The sequence below is a fragment of the Ischnura elegans genome, chromosome 4, assembly GCF_921293095.1.
Source record: "Ischnura elegans chromosome 4, ioIscEleg1.1, whole genome shotgun sequence".
In the NCBI taxonomy this organism is placed as follows: Eukaryota; Metazoa; Arthropoda; class Insecta; order Odonata; family Coenagrionidae; genus Ischnura; species Ischnura elegans.
The window spans coordinates 95,231,724-95,250,473 of NC_060249.1; the positions used below are offsets into that span (position 1 = coordinate 95,231,724).

The 18,750-nt window shown below is 37.9% G+C and overlaps 1 protein-coding gene across 1 annotated transcript in view; it reads right to left on the reverse strand.

Annotated features, from left to right (window-relative positions):
• LOC124158194 (dynein axonemal heavy chain 2) overlaps positions 1 to 18,750 on the reverse strand; it is a 154,769-nt gene that overhangs the window by 30,182 nt on the left and 105,837 nt on the right. Inside the window, exons 48-53 of the mRNA XM_046533382.1 lie at positions 11,903 to 12,056; positions 11,637 to 11,786; positions 7,591 to 7,723; positions 7,371 to 7,515; positions 7,024 to 7,223; positions 5,667 to 5,833 (exon numbers count right to left, since the gene is read on the reverse strand). Coding sequence (XP_046389338.1) covers positions 5,667 to 5,833; positions 7,024 to 7,223; positions 7,371 to 7,515; positions 7,591 to 7,723; positions 11,637 to 11,786; positions 11,903 to 12,056 — 949 coding nt within the window. The remainder of the gene's footprint in view (positions 1 to 5,666; positions 5,834 to 7,023; positions 7,224 to 7,370; positions 7,516 to 7,590; positions 7,724 to 11,636; positions 11,787 to 11,902; positions 12,057 to 18,750) is intronic.

Sequence of the window (18,750 nt, forward strand, 5' to 3'; positions counted from 1 at the left end):
CCCTGATCCAACCCAAACCCACCTCGGCTTATTCGCATTTCGCGGTGTACGCGAGGAATCGCTGCGCGAGGAGCAGTACCAGAAAGTTGTTCCAGCTTGTAATTCGTAATAATGAGCTTCTTTTACATTCGATATAAAAAATATTTGCACGACTGTGTTTGCTATAATATTACAAACATTTTGAGTACTCAAATGACCACTTTATATGGAATTTTTTTCTCCGATTTTTTCGCTTTTTAGGTAATTTTCCGGCTTTTCCGCCACAAAAAATTATCATTTTCGTAATCAGGACACTGCACAGTGGGCTAGAATCGAAAAAAGCTGGCCAAAACCTCAAAATCGATTTTTTTGAGCTAGGAAGTTGAAACTTCCCATACACATTCTCAAATAAATTGTGCATTACTACTCAGATTATTTTGGTCCTGTGTTTTCACTTTAACAGTATATGTGAGGTCAAAGTTGAGCAAATTTAGCGAAAAACGACCACCCTCGAATTTTTCTGAAAATTGCTGACTTTATCCTCGTGCAGTGGTTTTATAAATAGTTTTATCGAATAAACTGTTATACCATCTTAATTGGCACTTCTTATTCTTTCATTTGAAGGGTTTTTAAAGATTTTGTTTCATCAATAACCATAGATACATAACAAAATGGCGGAGCCTGTTTTCAACCCATTTTTTTACATAAACGTAGAAAAAAAGTAGACATTGTCACCGGCTTACACTAAGTAACTTATATCATGTCGTTCTTTGAAGCTTCTATATTGTGAATCTAAAGTCAAACCTTGCACCAATTTGCAACCCCGAATTTTAAATCGTTTTTTCGAACGCACGGACGACTCCGGTTCTGACCGGCGGCGGCGGAGAGTACGGCGACGCGGCAAGCGGGTGGATGCAATATGGTCTCATTCACTTTTATGTGTGGATAACAGATATATTAGTGACAGAAAATAATCACCAGAAAGTAAAATTAATAAATATCGCTACGAATGACTCTCATTATGCAATCGCTGGGCACTGCAAGAGGTGCACTGAAAGGTTTCTTTCTTTGAGTGCATTCCGTGGAGAATGGACTTAAATCGCGTGCTTTAAGTGGGGAAACGGACTCTTTTACTAACTAACAAGCTCTATTTCTAGGCAAGAGCCCTCGATGATCCATGGCCTCCACTTCCTAACCTGCCATACATATTTAAAGTCCTTCTGACAACGGTCGTTTTATAGTATTGTTGTAGTGCCGAGCCCTTCGAACTTGTTTTTGGGTTGAACTCCTGCTAGCTTTAAAAGTTTCGGAAGGCATATTACTCACATCGAATAATGTATTCTTTCTAAGAAATACAGTTCATTTTAATTTATGTCTTATGCTCAATTTAAAGTATTGATTTAAATCTCTTACCTATATATCGACGTCATTATTCTTAATAAACTGCGCTGCTGACAAAATGGTTATTTTTCAGAAATATTTAACCATACAAACATAACACAAACAAAAGCAACACAATTTACACTTTTCCCAACTAACATACTGCAATTAGCACTGTCAGCAATAAAAGATCACTGTTTTTCATTCACTATCTGACGAGTTTTTATCACTTTCATTGTCTGAGCTAAAGCATAGTTTTCCTTTTTCAAAAACAGATCCATTACATTTTTCGGCAAGCTGTGTGTTTCCTCCAGTTTAATTGGCGTAATTTTTGTCATTATCAGTTATGACATTAGGAGTTGTCTTCGGAATAAATCCCTATTTGTGGCCACTCGTGCCAATAAATACAATTATGGTATGCCACCAACCGTACATAAGGTCTTCATTCACGGAGCTGACATTGCAAAAGAGTCCATTCTTAATTGCAACAACTGTCAGGGGAAGCAATATAGGCACGGTATAAGGACGTGAGAAAGTTCCGTGAATGGTTGACTAGAAAAATGGCACGAGTGGCCACAAATAGGGATTTATTCCGAAGACAACTCCTAATGTCATAACTGATAATGACAAAAATTACGCCAATTAAACTGGAGGAAACACACAGCTTGCCGAAAAATGTAATGGATCTGTTTTTGAAAAAGGAAAACTATGCTTTAGCTCAGACAATGAAAGTGATAAAAACTCGTCAGATAGTGAATGAAAAACAGTGATCTTTTATTGCTGACAGTGCTAATTGCAGTATGTTAGTTGGGAAAAGTGTAAATTGTGTTGCTTTTGTTTGTGTTATGTTTGTATGGTTAAATATTTCTGAAAAATAACCATTTTGTCAGCAGCGCAGTTTATTAAGAATAATGACGTCGATATATAGGTAAGAGATTTAAATCAATACTTTAAATTGAGCATAAGACATAAATTAAAATGAACTGTATTTCTTAGAAAGAATACATTATTCGATGTGAGTAATATGCCTTCCGAAACTTTTAAAGCTAGCAGGAGTTCAACCCAAAAACAAGTTCGAAGGGCTCGGCACTACAACAATACTATAAAACGACCGTTGTCAGAAGGACTTTAAATATGTATGGCAGGTTAGGAAGTGGAGGCCATGGATCATCGAGGGCTCTTGCCTAGAAATAGAGCTTGTTAGTTAGTAAAAGAGTCCGTTTCCCCACTTAAAGCACGCGATTTAAGTCCATTCTCCACGGAATGCACTCAAAGAAAGAAACCTTTCAGTGCACCTCTTGCAGTGCCCAGCGATTGCATAATGAGAGTCATTCGTAGCGATATTTATTAATTTTACTTTCTGGTGATTATTTTCTGTCACTAATATATCTGTTATCCACACATAAAAGTGAATGAGACCATATTGCATCCACCCGCTTGCCGCGTCGCCGTACTCTCCGCCGCCGCCGGTCAGAACCGGAGTCGTCCGTGCGTTCGAAAAAACGATTTAAAATTCGGGGTTGCAAATTGGTGCAAGGTTTGACTTTAGATTCACAATATAGAAGCTTCAAAGAACGACATGATATAAGTTACTTAGTGTAAGCCGGTGACAATGTCTACTTTTTTTCTACGTTTATGTAAAAAAATGGGTTGAAAACAGGCTCCGCCATTTTGTTATGTATCTATGGTTATTGATGAAACAAAATCTTTAAAAACCCTTCAAATGAAAGAATAAGAAGTGCCAATTAAGATGGTATAACAGTTTATTCGATAAAACTATTTATAAAACCACTGCACGAGGATAAAGTCAGCAATTTTCAGAAAAATTCGAGGGTGGTCGTTTTTCGCTAAATTTGCTCAACTTTGACCTCACATATACTGTTAAAGTGAAAACACAGGACCAAAATAATCTGAGTAGTAATGCACAATTTATTTGAGAATGTGAATGCGAAGTTTCAACTTCCTAGCTCAAAAAAATCGATTTTGAGGTTTTGGCCAGCTTTTTTCGATTCTAGCCCACTGTGCACTGTTACGAATGTATTGGACGAAAAAAATCGCAAAAAGACGGGAGCCCGGAAAATGCATAATTACCTTAATATGTATCAACTTTTATTGTATTGCTCGTGACGATATCGTTTTACTGTATGAACTAGAAGCTTTCGTTTCTAATGTTATCTATATATTATATGACTCCCTAATTTCAGTGTTCATTCTCTGTTTAGGAAATGAAGTAGGTGGCAACGTCACAGCTGTGCTTTCATGTATTATGATGGAATAGTATCGATATTTCAGCTGCATATTTGGAAAAAGCAGAGGGAGGTGATGGTGAATTTGAGGATGGATGGAACAGCTGTGAAAAAGTGAATCTAGCAATAGTGAATCGTGTGGAAAGTGCTGTTGTGTCAGTTATCATTGTTTTCGTATCAGCTGATTTTATTATGTGCTCACTGAAATTTTTGATAGACCCTGAACTGTGCCGATAAACTGAAATTTAATTGTGTGAATAACTTACTTGTCTATAGAGGAAACAATTTGTATTCAATTCCACATGATATATATTGCATTAATGATGTAGTGCATGGATATTCCATTAAACGTTTGTGGTGAATCATATTTGTTCAGAAACTTTATTGGTGTTCGGAGAAATCCTTTGTTTTCAAGCAAGTAATTCAAGTCGACTGCCCGTGTTTATAATTTAGTAAATTTTTAGTTTTAATTGTAGAAGGCAGCGAATAGTGGGGAAAACAATTTCGACTCGTTGCATGTATTTGTATATACTGTCCAATTGAGGAAATGAACGGCTGGTATTATTATGGTAATATATGGTTTTCATTGAAAGCTATAACTATTAATATATTGGGCGAGTTAGTGTGTTAACACAAGCTTGAAAATTTTCAAGAATAGACCTGATAGCCTACATTGCGGATATTTTTAGTAGCAAGTCAAGTGATGAAATAAAATTATGAATTGTAAATATGAATAAAACACGTAAAATTTGGGCTAATAGTAGTAATTCTTTGCATTAATTGTTATTGTTTTCGTACTGTCGATGAAGCAAGCTTGTGCTTCATATATTAAGCTCGAATGTTAATTCCTAACCAAATCACTTAACTAGTTAAATATTCATCACTTATGCTACTATTATTTAATTAAAATAAAGCTGATATCATTTTATTTTTGGCTATTATTCCATTTTTCAATGCTTGATTAGGTTACTTTAACCTCAGAAAAACAATTCGACATCGCAATGCGTACGTTTTCTGGTTGCAATACCGAATTGCTCGGCATCGAAGACCGCGTAATATTATAGCAAGCCTACCGGTTGCAATTCGCCGTTCATAATAGTAAATAGCAACGGGCCTATGCTATTCTGAGAATTACGTCTTCCGGTGTAGTAAAAACACGAATTGCAACCGTTCGTAATACCAAATAGCATAGGCGTTGCAATACGCTATATTATAGCAACATCGGTTGCAATAATGAAGAATAGCATAATGCTATTCCATCCATAATAGCAGCCCATGTGTTATTATTATTCTATCGTTTTAGAGGATTCATTAAGGCATTTATGTATACGAATAATGTTTCCATTCTTGGCGATTCTATATTTTGAGGAGAATTATTACATCATACGGCCATAATTTGAAAATCATTCACATTAATAAAATGATGGTGAAATGATTGATTTTTCAGGACTTGCAAGTACATATCACAGATAATCAACAGTTCATGGTAAATCGAGGAAAATTTTATTTCAGCAAATTATTCTTGGAGTATTTAGTTTGAGGTGAATATACACATATACAGAAATGTTGATAAAAACCAGAGTCCTTAAGGGTTAATCATTTGTTAAGTTCAGGTAGAACGACCTCTCAATCAACCCTGCAGTGAATAAAGGCAACATAATTTACATAGATTTATAATGAACATGCATATATTAATGACCAACTCAAGTGGCGTCGACTCCATGGGGCCTGAGGGGGCCCGAGCCCCCTCAAAAATTCGTTATGGGTGTGAGGAAAAAATGTGTCAGGCTTGTTGATTTTCCCCGTAGTGTCCAGATATTGAGATTCGACTTATCAGGGTTCTAATGTTGATCATATAACTCTTCTTAATGCTTAAAAAACTTAAAACCCACTACTTATAAAATTTCCCGGGGCAAGATCCCCGGTTTGGGCCCCCCCAATATCATTTGTAAGTCGGCATCCCTGGATCAACTTCTGTGAGAGCATACAAATAGTTCTATCGTAATGCAAAATTATTTGGCTGGAACATTTTCCAGAAATCAATATAGTCTTCATTCCTACCTTGGCAAGGGTTATCCATTTGGTCATCATGGTCTAAAACAACTCCTCCTTTGAGTAAAAAGTTATATTCAGAAGCATTAATTTTCCCTTTGGCTTCCAATATTTTAAGACACATGTGAAAGGAAAACAGAAGTTTGTGCCTCTCAAACAAGCCTCTACATGTATTCCTATAATAAAAAATATTAGTCCCAGCATTAATGAACTCTCGTATAAGATAAGCACATTTAATCACTACCAAGCTGCAAAAGAGCACACAGAAAAAATGAATGATATCTCAGATGTAATGACACAACAGGGGAGAGAGAGAGAATATAAGACATTGATATTTTATTTCTATTTCAGCAGTTGGAAGTTACTCAGCATTAGACAGTTATGGCTTCACCAAAATGATAGGACATTGTGATATTTTTGTAATACATCCAGACAATTATATTTTAAGGATCATTTAGAATGAATAGAAGGTTGTCACACATAGTAGTTTTCGCTTGTCTTTGCTCTTAGATCTAGTGTTGTACCATATTAAATATTTTTTTTTGTTTTTACCAATTTTTCTAACATTCCCATGAGGAACTTATTACTCACAACAATAGGGTGGTTTCCTTTTATTTTTTTATTGCCTAAATCGAAAGATAATTACTCCTGGAGTACGTATTTCACGCTTTTAGATTTTTAAACGACGATATCTATTTTTCGCAATTAAATGAAAAGTGAAAAATTTCAAGCGCGCGAAAACGCGACGGGTAAGTATGAATGCCGGGAAAACTTCCGTGTGACGTCGTCTGGTTCCTGCTGCCGCAAGTGAGGTGACCTTGGGGCGTGGCTCTGAGCGCTGATACGACGCAGGATGCTAGCAGGTAGCAGAGTACCATGCTAGCTGGTAGCGCTTGGCTTAAATTAGGATTATTAATACCTTATCAAACGAAGGAAACTTTCCGACCATAGCCAGTTTTAATAGGTGATTATTAAGACATGTTTCCCTGAGTTCTGTGCCTCATGCATGCATTGGTAACCTCAGACGATGTAAAACTCCTATCTACTCGTATAGAAACTAGGTCCCTGTGACGTCACGAGGAGTGGCATCGCATGGGCGCCAATCTGGCCTTTTTCAAATGCGGTTAAAATTGACCCTTGCCATTCGTCTAAACCGGTATTTCTAAAACCAAATAATTTGTATGTTATGAATACACTAATGGTGGGTAACGAATCGCAATCAATGCCTTTCGTTTTCTTTGATGAAGGAAACTACTTTATTCAAGTTTTCCCACATTTTCCCTTATTACTAAGTGGATGAAGAAAGTACACTGTGTGATATAGTGACCATATCATACAAGTGCCAAATAATAATGGGGAAGATTACCTGTACACAGCGTATGTGTGAAATTCATTGAGTGTCTCAATTCTTTCATCCAATGTTGCCATTTTAGGGCTTTTCTCAATTGAATTAATAAATAGTAGGAAATAGGTATCTAAGGAAAACTGGTACATAGGGTCAATCCTGCCCAAATCATTCAAGGTGAAAAACAAGATAGAAGCTCTTTCAGCACATGGTCGGTACATCTAAAAAAAAGTGAGATCATAATTAGAGTCATACTTTCATCAATAGGAGATGCTCCCAAAATGAAATTATGTGCTTAATCACATTGGTAATGAATGTAATAAAGGAAACTGGTTAACACAAGACATAAATAATGGGTCTATACTTGCCTCACGAGCAGAATCTATTTCCATTTCAGTTTTCTCTGATGTTTCTAACTGCTCCTTAACTGACACTGAAGTAGATTTCGACGTCTGCAACGTATTAATTAGCTCAATATTATCCAATAAGGACCCCTCTGTCTCATTCAGCAGTCTGAAATATAAATGTTTATTTATTAAACACATAGGTGATAAAATTAAAAAGGAATCAACGATCTCAGTATGATACCTTAATATTTCATCTTCTAGATGTTTTAATAGCTTTTTGCCAGAAGCAATATTGGATACTAGTGCATCTTTTTGTTCCTCTAGGTCTGGTCTCTCTTTCCTCACCACAGTTCCAAGAAGTTGTGCTTCAAGACCTTAAAAAAATTAATGCAAAGTCATAAATATGCACTATTAATCAATTATTTTCATGAAGAAGAATTCTTGCATTGTGTTAACCCTTTCAATGTGACCATATTTCCGAGGTGTAATCCTTAATCATGAGGCAAGAAGTGGTACCAGCAAGTGCAGTTCATAAAGAACATTCAAGAGAGTAGACCATGCAAATTAATGCCATACTAAGTTCACAGCAGAGAGAGTGTTATTGTGCATGCTATTATTTCATAAATAAAATACATATTCAATTATTTATCTATTTTTTGATGTTGGCTGAGTCCTACTGCGAGAGGCATTTAATCGAGTCAAGTCGAGTATGGTAATTTTTTAACTAGGCAATACAGAAATGCATGCTCCAACATATTCTCATTTGTTTTTCAATCCCCTTGCAAAGTTTCTATTTTGAATGCTTAGCTTGATGTAAAAAGGGAAAGATAACGAGGAACGTTGATGGTAATTGAGTCACAATTAGGAGATGAATGAAAATTTATGTGTCTTAAACAGCTCCATAAGCAAAATTCAAATTAATTAACCTTTAGTAATATGTCATCAATGTATGTTTCCAAACTGCTCGTAAGAACCCTCAATAAAGATATTTGAACAATTGTAATTAAGAGTGTAAACGTAACTGTATCATGTAATATTTTAAATTCTTATGCAGAAAAACAAATTGTTCTACATGCTAAGGCGACAGGTTTTGACATCTCCTGCTGCATTTGGTATTGCTGCCTGCAGAAAACTGTCTTCCGCAATACACTTGTGTAGCTGGAAAAGTACTTTCTTTCCAAAGTTGCAAGGTTTGGGAACCTTGGGAAATTTTATTAAAAGGTAATCAACACTTTATATGGATTTTTAATATTCATGGAATTTTAGTGGACAAAGCGAACGAACTCTAGAAATTAGCTTTAGCTTTGTAGATGTAAAAAGGAAGTTTTCTTTACTTCTTACTTCGTTTTATCAACCATAGTAACTACATATTTTCTGTTAGTTCAGGAAACTAAACACAACAAAGGAATAAACAAAAGTTAACATTGGATGTACTTATTGCTCAAAAAGGCTCAAAGATGGCACCACTTGTGACATCAAACAACAGGAAAAATTGCCATTGCCCACTTAAACGTAAAAGTTGCATTTTTTCCATAGAAATCCTGACAATTTTAAGTATCCCCTCAGCATTTGAGCAAAGAAAGGATGTTAGGGTCCAAAAGTATCGCATAAGAAAGTATGAGCGATGGTGTGGTCCCCTCCGATTATCTTAAAAACGCCACCCGGGCAGAAGACGGTCGGATGCCGGGGCTGACGAATAGGTATTCAGCACCCACGGTGACAACAAAAGTGGTTGACTGCTACGTATACAAAAGCTGAAACTCCTAGGCCAAGGCATTAGAACAACTTTATTAGCGATATTGCTACAAGAGTTTCATGATAGCGCCTTCTGTTTTCTGAACTTACTGACCTCGACCGCTCTGTAACCAAAACTACTCAACTTGACTCGAAATTCGTAATACTACTTGAATCATTCGAGTAGTATTGCGAATACAAAGTATGTAGTACTACAAACTACTCAACTCGACTCGAATTTTTAAGAACTCGCACATCCCTAAGTTATTGCACTTAATATATTTGATGTTGACATGGGAAGAAGAAAGCAAGGGGAGTGGCAAATAAGAAGCAGCCAACTGAATTCCATGTCCCAGCATTACTACTAAGGTAAAGTCCCAGAAGAAGCAAAATTTAGACCTACATTTGGAAATACACCCATGTCTCGTATAGCGCAAGGGATGCGTTCCTTGCGTTCCTTGGGGTCTTTGCGCTATACGAATTTGCGTTATACGAGAGCATTTTAACATAGGGAAGATAGGGATGCGTTCCTGGTAGCATAGGTCTTTGGTATTGAATTTCCTCTAAAACATCTATATTCCCATAAAAAGCCTTAGAAAACATTATTTCTATAAATATTTATAGTTTAAAACATCTTTAAAGATAGTATTCACGCATTCAAAGACTTTTATTCACTTTAAAAAAAATTCTTACGTGCTTTCGAAATTCCATCCTGTCGTGCGGGTGGGCTAACATCTGCTATCTCAGGGGATCGTAATGCGTTGCCGGCAGTTGACGATTTTTCAAACTAGTCTAAAAACAACTGTTGTGTCACCCAGGCCCTTTGGTAGCTCATCGAAATGACAGGAAAATGCTACTTTAAATGCCATTTCATAGCTAGCGGAGTTTATGAATGATAAATCATTTTAATTTGAAGTCCTCCGAGTCATTAGCAGCTACGTGAAACAGTCTTTAAATGCCTTGAAACCTGACCCAGGTTTTCCTTCCCTGAAAATGAATGAACGAGAATGCATTCTTTTCCAAAAGAATATCGTCTCGTCAACACTAGATCTAGTTGAGGGGGAAAGGAGCCACTTTCAATAACAGCTTGGAGTTCATCAGAAAATGTTGTGGTGGCTGCGCTATCAACACTTGCAGATTCACCTGATATCGCCGCACTGAAAATACCTGCTTGCCGATTAAATTCTGGAACCAACCGCTTTCACTAAATGTCTCGGAGCGATTACCACTCTCGTCTTTTTGTACTGATTCACCATGAACTTTCCGTATGTGTAGACCGCTTGGTTGAAGTTGGTGCGGCTGAGGTCACTGATATTTTAGCTTCGTCTTAATTCAAAATAAGGCATCGTGAGTTTAAACTTCCACGCAATATCGCTTTGACGCTCTTCATTTTCAAAGCAATTGACCTCTCTCAAGTCCTCTTCTAGGTTTATGGTTTTTCTTGATAAATTCTTGATTTTTCTACACGCATTCCTATTTTTTGCCATATTCTCTTGGTTTTTACTCTGTATGGCTCTATCTAAATCACCTTCTTCTGCTGAACTGTATTCCTGAGACGCAGAAGGCCTATGACTGCGGGGAGGGAACGAAGCCATTGTGTTTGAGACTCTATAGCGGACCCTTTTATGTGTTGATGCTATTCATGCGCAACTCGGCCACCGCTCCATTTCTCCCCCGTGAATACCGATGACCTTGAAGGCTTTACCTGGAAGTCAATCGCCCGGTAACCTACGACGGCAAAAATACGTCTCAAACCGTATTGCTGAAAAAAAAACTCATTTCCACTAGCCCCACGCTTAATTAACGATCTAAATTATTTATTATCATTCTGTTAAGGAGACGAGATAAATCTTCGGTAGGCCGGCTATCTGGACCCAATGACGAGTAATACTTTTGGCAATTGCACAGCAATGAATTTCGATTAATATATAAACAAAAAAGAAGATTTGAGGCAAGAAATAATATTAATATGCGTAAATTGATAGAAATTACGTGTGTTCTTAGCGCAAGTTCACGTTTTATCACGAGAGCATTTAAAATTTTTGATTAGGCTACACTGCGTTGCAATGTTTCCCCGAGGAACGAATTTGCGCTATAGCGAAATTGCGCTAATCGAAATTGCGCTATACGAGACATGGGTGTACATTCCTAAAACAAGTGTAGGAATACAAAAAGGAGAGAATAATGCAAGTTATTGGGTACTTTTGGCCAATAATTCATCTTGTCAATAAGTTCTATGCTGGAAAAAACGAGCCTCATGGGCTGTAACATGCAATTATCTCATCAATAATTCAGCTATGACTCATACTTGAAATGAGATATGATGCAGCTAAATTTTCATCATATAAAATTAACAAAACAGAGGCAAAAATTAGTCAGGGCACTGGCATCCAGCATACCTCCTTTTTTTCTTTGTCAGAGTGCACCTATCGTCTTCTAAATGTTAAGTATAAATTTTTAAGTGCAGTTTTTTATAAACGATAATATAAATGATAGAAAAACCATTCACCACAGCCATGATCTGATTATAAATCTTATAAAGTTGCAATTTACCTTGTTCTTTCACCGCAAAGTTTACAAGAGCAGCTTTAGTCGATATTTCTGGTGGATAGTGAGGATTTCCTAACTTTGTTGTAATGTAAAGGCGAAAATTGTCATTATACTGAACCAATTTGTCACTCAACTTCAGGAGCAGCTCACCGCCTGCAAATATGTCATTGGCAATCAATGATTTTTATAGTTCAAACATCATAAAAGATTTTATTAAATTTTCTTTACTAAAATTAATGATTTTACAATTTCATAACATAATCACTTGCCTTGGGTCACAAATGCTTTCTCCAGAACAGGAGATAGGGATGGATCTAATTCCTCCTGAACATTTTTAATAAGAACAGTAGTTCCTTGCCGAATGGCCACCTCAATTACTGCCATAAAGTTACGCTGTTTCTGGTCAATGACACTCAAACCTCCCTACAAAAGAAGAAACATATATTGATTCCATATCGTTTGTTTTGCAACTACACTAACAAAAACTGCCTATATTACTGAACAGTAGAATGAAAAGTAAAGCAAATACATACACCAATAGGAAAGCGGTTTAAACATTGTTAATTTCATGTTCCAGCAGTCAAATACATAATTAGGTAATTTCAATCAATTATTTTATTATCGTGGGCCTTTTTGGCACATGAGATATTTTACAAGAGCACAACTATTCAGTAAAAAGCATTTGACAGAGGTACAAAGAAAAAAAATGACAGCAAGGCTCAGTAAATAAAAAAAATGAAGAGAAAAAACAGGACAAAAAAATATAAACCTATACAAGCATATACAGTAGAATCCTGATTTAACATTTTTCAGGGGGGACAAAATTTTAAACGCTAAATGCGGAAAAACTTCTCTCGTGCTAAATACGCGAATAACATCAGACACAGGGTTGATAAATATTAATTCTGGCTTATTCTACAAGTGTAGAGCAGATATTGCCCTGCACATGGATAACCAAGGCCCGGGACAGAATTTGCTTGAAATTACTATGACAGGTTGCACAAACCATATGATACCACACTAAGCTTTCATTTACTTTAAACGTCCGATAAACAGTGTTTCTAACTGAATGACCATGACTGTTCGCCGTGAACAGATATTTTGAACGGTTCTTTTTACTGAACAGGTTCAAATTGAACGGTTCATCAAAATTAACAGTTTAACCCACCTCTAGTTTTCATCATAGTGAGCTCTTGCTCGTAAGGTTTTCATGATGAATATAAGAATGGTAGTGACTTCCAGTTTTTGATGATTGTATTGGCATATTTCCCATTATTTTTAATGGTGTAAGCTTCTATGGTTAGTGGATTTTACCTGAATTATGAAATACCTTGTAGCTTGTGTGTGTGCTGGCTGTGGAACCGATTCGCGATCTCACATGCTTATTGTGGGCAGACTGTTTTTCTGTGATTGTGTATTCATGAATAAATTAAAGAGATGATGAAACTCTGTCCCATTATCTTAAAATAAAATTTTCTTGTAACCAGAAATGCATATCTTGTGTTTCTTTAATTCTCCATTGCTTTTTCTAGATAACAGCCTAGAAGTTATTTTTCATTGTTTTAAGAAGTGACTTTCTTGTACTCTCTGAATTGGCATTAGGTTTCCAAACCCCATTAACACAAAAGGAATGCAGAGCAACAGATGTTTTGTCATTTCACAGATGTTGAGTGTTTTTTTCTGTGATTATGGCTCTCCAGCTAAGTATTCGTAATGGATTTTCATATATTTTTTTAAGAATGTGCATTTTGGTATTAGCTTTGATGGAATTGATGGTTCATCTTGCCCATTGGCCCTAAAAATACTTTTATTGCAATTTTGTGATAGTCTGACATGCTATTTGTCACTACCTGCAACTGCTTATAAGTGATTTTTTGAACTTTTCTTCTGCAAGTCACTGCTAAGTATTGTTTTATTCAACTTTTTATCATAAAAGTACAAATAAGGGAGGAAAAATTTGTTCATTTGATAAATTTTTACGGTGAATTAACGAAGAACACATGCCTATAAATCCATAAATACCACTATTGTCTTTATTGACTGCCAATGACTGTTGCCGAAATGTTCGTCAGCTAGAAACAGTTGCAGCGGATTTGGAACACAGCAAACCCTTGCCATTGGCTACACCATTTTCGGGTTGAAGGAGCTCAGAATTTTTCATATAAACATCACTTCCGCCACATCACTCCTCTCCAACCCCCGGAGAAGTCCTCTCTGCCTAGCAGTGACTCTCTGACCAACTCTTTCGTAACAGCAGGGGACGGAGACACTGTATACCAAACGGAAACACCACCTGGCAGAGGCACACCCCCCTATCATTTGTAATAGGTCCCTATGAATTAATTAATTTTATTGCAAAGGATTAAAGCTTAATAAGAGGCAAACATGGTCTTGATGATTTATGAGCATGTAGAAATAATATTTGAACACCGAAAGATGCCTTTAGATTAGTACAGCAGAATCCCGTTTATCCAGCTGCGGTTTATCCATGTTGCAGATTATCTGCGCATGAGATCACACTCCTTCGATGTTTTCCGCAATCTTTATCATCATCATCATCATCATCACTGGTCAACAATCCTAGGATTGGTTTGACGCAGCTCTCCACTCAGTTCTCCTATCAGCTAATCTTTTCACACCTACGTATTTCTTCTCTTTCACATCTCTCTTTACTTGTTCCATATATGTTGTTCTGGGTCTTCCTTTTCCATTCTTGCCTTCCACTTGTCCTTCGACGATTGTCTTCATCAGGCCATCATGTCTCAAGATGTGGCCTATAAGGTTGTTCCATCTTCTTATTAAGGTTTTCATGAGGCTTCTCTTCTCTCCTACCCTTCTAAGGACTTCCTCGTTACTAACTCGGTCGATCCATTTGATTTTCATCATTCTTCTGTAGCACCACATTTCAAAGGCCTCTATCCTTGCTTTCTCCGCTGCGGTCATTGTCCATGCCTCACTTCCGTATAGGAGCATACTCCAAATGTAGGTTCTTATAAATTGTTTCTTTACTTCCATATTTAAGTTTCCCGCTGTCTTCATCTTTATAAAAAATAAAATCAGATGCAAAAGCACCAGGATATATGCATTTTAATGCAAGGATACAACGGGATTATTATACGACAGCATTTATGCAAACTAATTATCTGAATCCGTGACCTTGCAGCCACGGGTGCATGATTTTCGAAAACCAGGAATTACCCGGAGCGGTAGGAATACCAATAAAATCATGTTACAGTAAACTCTCGATTATACGAAGCAGGATTTTACGAAGTTTTCGATTATACGAAGTGATATTGCGGTCCTGGCGAAAAGCCTATGCTAAATACATGGCACTATTCGATAATACGAAGTTTCAATTATACGAAATGTTTTGAAATTACGAACCTCGGCTCGGTCCCCAGGAGCAAATGGCATTCGTTTATGCGAGCTACGGCGAAATATTTGTCAACAAAACTAGTTACGCCAGCGTAGTTAGCTAAAAACAATCAGCGCTTCCGACTGTGGTCCATCAAAAGTGTGAAATCGTAAATGATAGTGCAATTTTGGAGAGAAAGGGTTCGCCTAAAACCTCACGGTGGGAATTTAGGGGAAGTAGGAGTTCAGTAAAAATATCGCGACTGACATAATGCCCCTATTTACGTGCCTATTCGTAAACATCTCATCAACAATACATCGTATTTTAACATGTCAGGAAGGTCGCGCAAGGTATTTCGTACACTCCTACTTAACCCTTTGCACTGCTGTGAATGTACCTGGTACGTTCGCAAGGCAGGCTGGTGTGAACGTACTTCGAAGACTACTTGACTACTTTTCGCTGAAGCACTTCGAAGGGTCCCTAATCCAAGACCCTTTCCTTGACGAGCTCACCCTTGCTGGCTCCTCTCCTCGACCCTCCGAGTGGGGGCCTCCCTCCCGAAAAGTGACCGCTCTGACTACATTTTGAAAATCTATCAATCAATGTCATCATCAAAAAATGATTGTTTGCATTGCACTCCTGCCAATCAGGCAATCAAGTACGTCTCTGACCCAAGTTTCTGCGATGAGAAATAACTAGTGATGGGTCGGTTCGATTCCTCGATTCTTCGATTCTCGGCCAAGAACCGGAATCGAAAACGAGTACTTGCCAAGGCGAAAAATCGATTCCGACTCCAGCAGTACTTCAAACAACAAAATATACGACCGCATTTCCAATAGTCATTTGAATTTTTGAGCCACGTAACCGTAATAACAAAACACATATCTTCTTGGGATGTGCGAGTACGCGAAAATTCAAGTCGATCGAGTAGTTGGTACTCGACTCGAGCGTTTCGAGTAGCATTACAGATGTCAAGTCGAATAGTTAAGGTTACAGAGCATTCGAGGCTAGTAGGTCCAGCAATCTGCCGACAGGAAGCGCTATCATGAAACTCATGTTATAATGCAGTTTTTAAAGCCGATAAGTCATTCTAATGCCTTGGCCTGGTAGTTTCAGTGGTTTCAGCTTGCCGAATACACTATTGTTGTTGTCGACGTGGGCGCCGAATACCTTTACGCCAGCCGCGGCGGCCGATCGTCTTCCTACCCCGTGCACACTGGTCCGAAATCGGAAAAAGCTGGAATAAAGTCCAAAATGACCTTTTTGGGGATAGAGACTTGAAACTCAGCGTAAATACTCATAAATCATTACCAAATATTGATTTATATGACATTTTACATAAATGCGAACCTTTAGTGAGATACAGAGGCCCAAACATGACCAATTCTTCAATGCCACACGAGATATCGTTTTTCCTCAAAAAATCTTTGAATTTATCCCAGTGGTTTTGCGTTGGTATGAGTTTTGTGGAATAAAAAACGCAATATTCCTTTGATCTGGTGCTTTGCATATACTTTCAATGGCTTTTGAAGATTCTGGCTCTCATCTCTCTGGTTTTACAACGCAAAATGGCCGACCCGTTTTTCACGTGAAATTTGACATTACGTAGACATTATCTTTCGTTTACGAAAAATATAACTCGGAAAATTTGAACCACAATATAAAGTAGAGATTTCTAAAGAGTACTCAGTAGAAGTCTTGAAAAAAAAGTTTGCGACGAAGGAAATAAGAGCGATTTTTCAATCGCACGTCAAGGCTGACCTACACGCCGCGGACCTCTGAGGCTCGGTAACTGAGGCCGATTTTTCAAGTTTTTTAAAACATTAGTCCTGAAAATCGTCATTTAAAGCATGGATAATCGTCTTCATTGACTTAAAACACTAAACTGACGATGTTAAAAAGGATTATGTATAGATCGACTAGACCATTTAGCGCATTACTCGAGTGAAAATACTAAGGATTGGATATTTTTCGGAACCATCCCGCGCGTAAGAAATATGCCTCGGGTATTGAAATAAAGTGAAGAGATTAAGTCAGCATGCTTAAGAGAGAGAAAAATGAACTGTTTCCGTGAAAGGCAACAAGCGATACCCTTTTTCCCTTTCCACCCTCGCCGAGGTGAGTCGCGCGGTAGGGGAAGTTTTCACACCACAAGGCTCTTTTAGCCTTTTCTATTACTGCGTCCGTCCGATGTAATATTCATTTGTAGCGTTTAGTTTCTTTCTTGAACTTAAAAAAGCAAGAGATTTAAAGGTTGATTGAATGAAGTGAGAAGTATAGCATTTTTTTTGGCTCTACAAAACTAAAGTTTAGTTCTATAGTTGTTCGCTTCGTCCACTTGAATTCCATTAAGATTCAAGATCCAACAAATCGTTGATATAATTTTTAATAAAAATTCCAAAGTCTCCGAAATCTTGCAATTTTGGTGGGAAAGTACTTGCCCAATAACACACATGTGTAGCAAAAGGCAATTTTCTGCAGGCAGTAATACTGTAACATGGAGACGTCAAAACCTGCTGGCTGAGCATGTAGAATACCGTATAAGCTTGTGTAAGAGGCGCACACGTGTAAGAGGCGCACCCCTATTTTGAGGATCGAAGCTATGAAGAAAAAAAATTTTGCGACATTTTTTTTATCCTATCGTGCGGTGTTGCAGACGTATGCCTGGAATTTCGACAGTTATCGACATGTCCTCTTTCAGTACTATTTGAAAAAGGAAATTCTGATAACTGCGGCGGCATAAGAGGGAGTAGAAAGAGTTCCGATCCTCTCTTTGCATACGCCATCGCTCTACGTTGCTTGTCCTACTCACGAACAATTTTGTTTAAAAGCTCTCGCAGGAGTATTGCAATAGAATTGCAGCCGTGGAAAATTTTAAGGCAAAACACGACAGGCAAATGGCATGAGCTTTCCCAAGAGATTGAACAACAATCGGGGCAATCTCAGTGCCGTAGGATAATAACCACGTCGTAGATTTAAGGCCCCTTGCACACGCACTGATTTTGGACGACCGGTAAAATATCGGCCGTCCACATTCCAATAGTGAACAATGGGAGAGCATTGGAGCTTGCACATGTACCGACCATACGCCGGCACCGGCAGAATGCCGGTTAGCTGCCGGCTATTGTCACTGTGGATCGCCGACGCCGGCTCAAAAACTTAGCAACGTATCTTTTGACCGGTAAAAATCTGGCGTGTGTGCAAGCATCACTTCGCCGGTAAAATATCGGCCAATATTTTACCGGCCGTCCAAAATCGGTGTGTGTGCAAGGGGCCTAACGGAACTACACTCGGCTCTCCATCAGCTAATGCCTCTGCCGTTTTTTTCCTTTCCGAGACTCCACAGGAAAATATCAAGTTACAGGGGAACAATGGAAACGTGTTTCATCCCTACCCCATTCCACCAACTGACCTTTTTCAGTCTACCAGGTTCAATTCCCCGAGTTTCTGGAGGTCAAATGCTACGTGAGTCACCTTCTGAGCTCGAAGATATCTCGATATCTTTCAGCAATTGTATGACACGCACGAGGTTCTAAAAAGAATTAGACCTAACACGACGTATATCTTACAGCATTTAAGTTTATTGAGCTCTAATTGATTGACACAAAGATTTATAGCTAAAATAAGGCTACTAATATTCAACATAGTCCAAACAGCACAATTTCCGAAGAAACAAGCGTAGCATAAGCGCATTCAAACAAGACGAGACGGACTGGAAACTCAGGCAACGCAAACTGCGTATATCACATTGCTGCGCCTTCG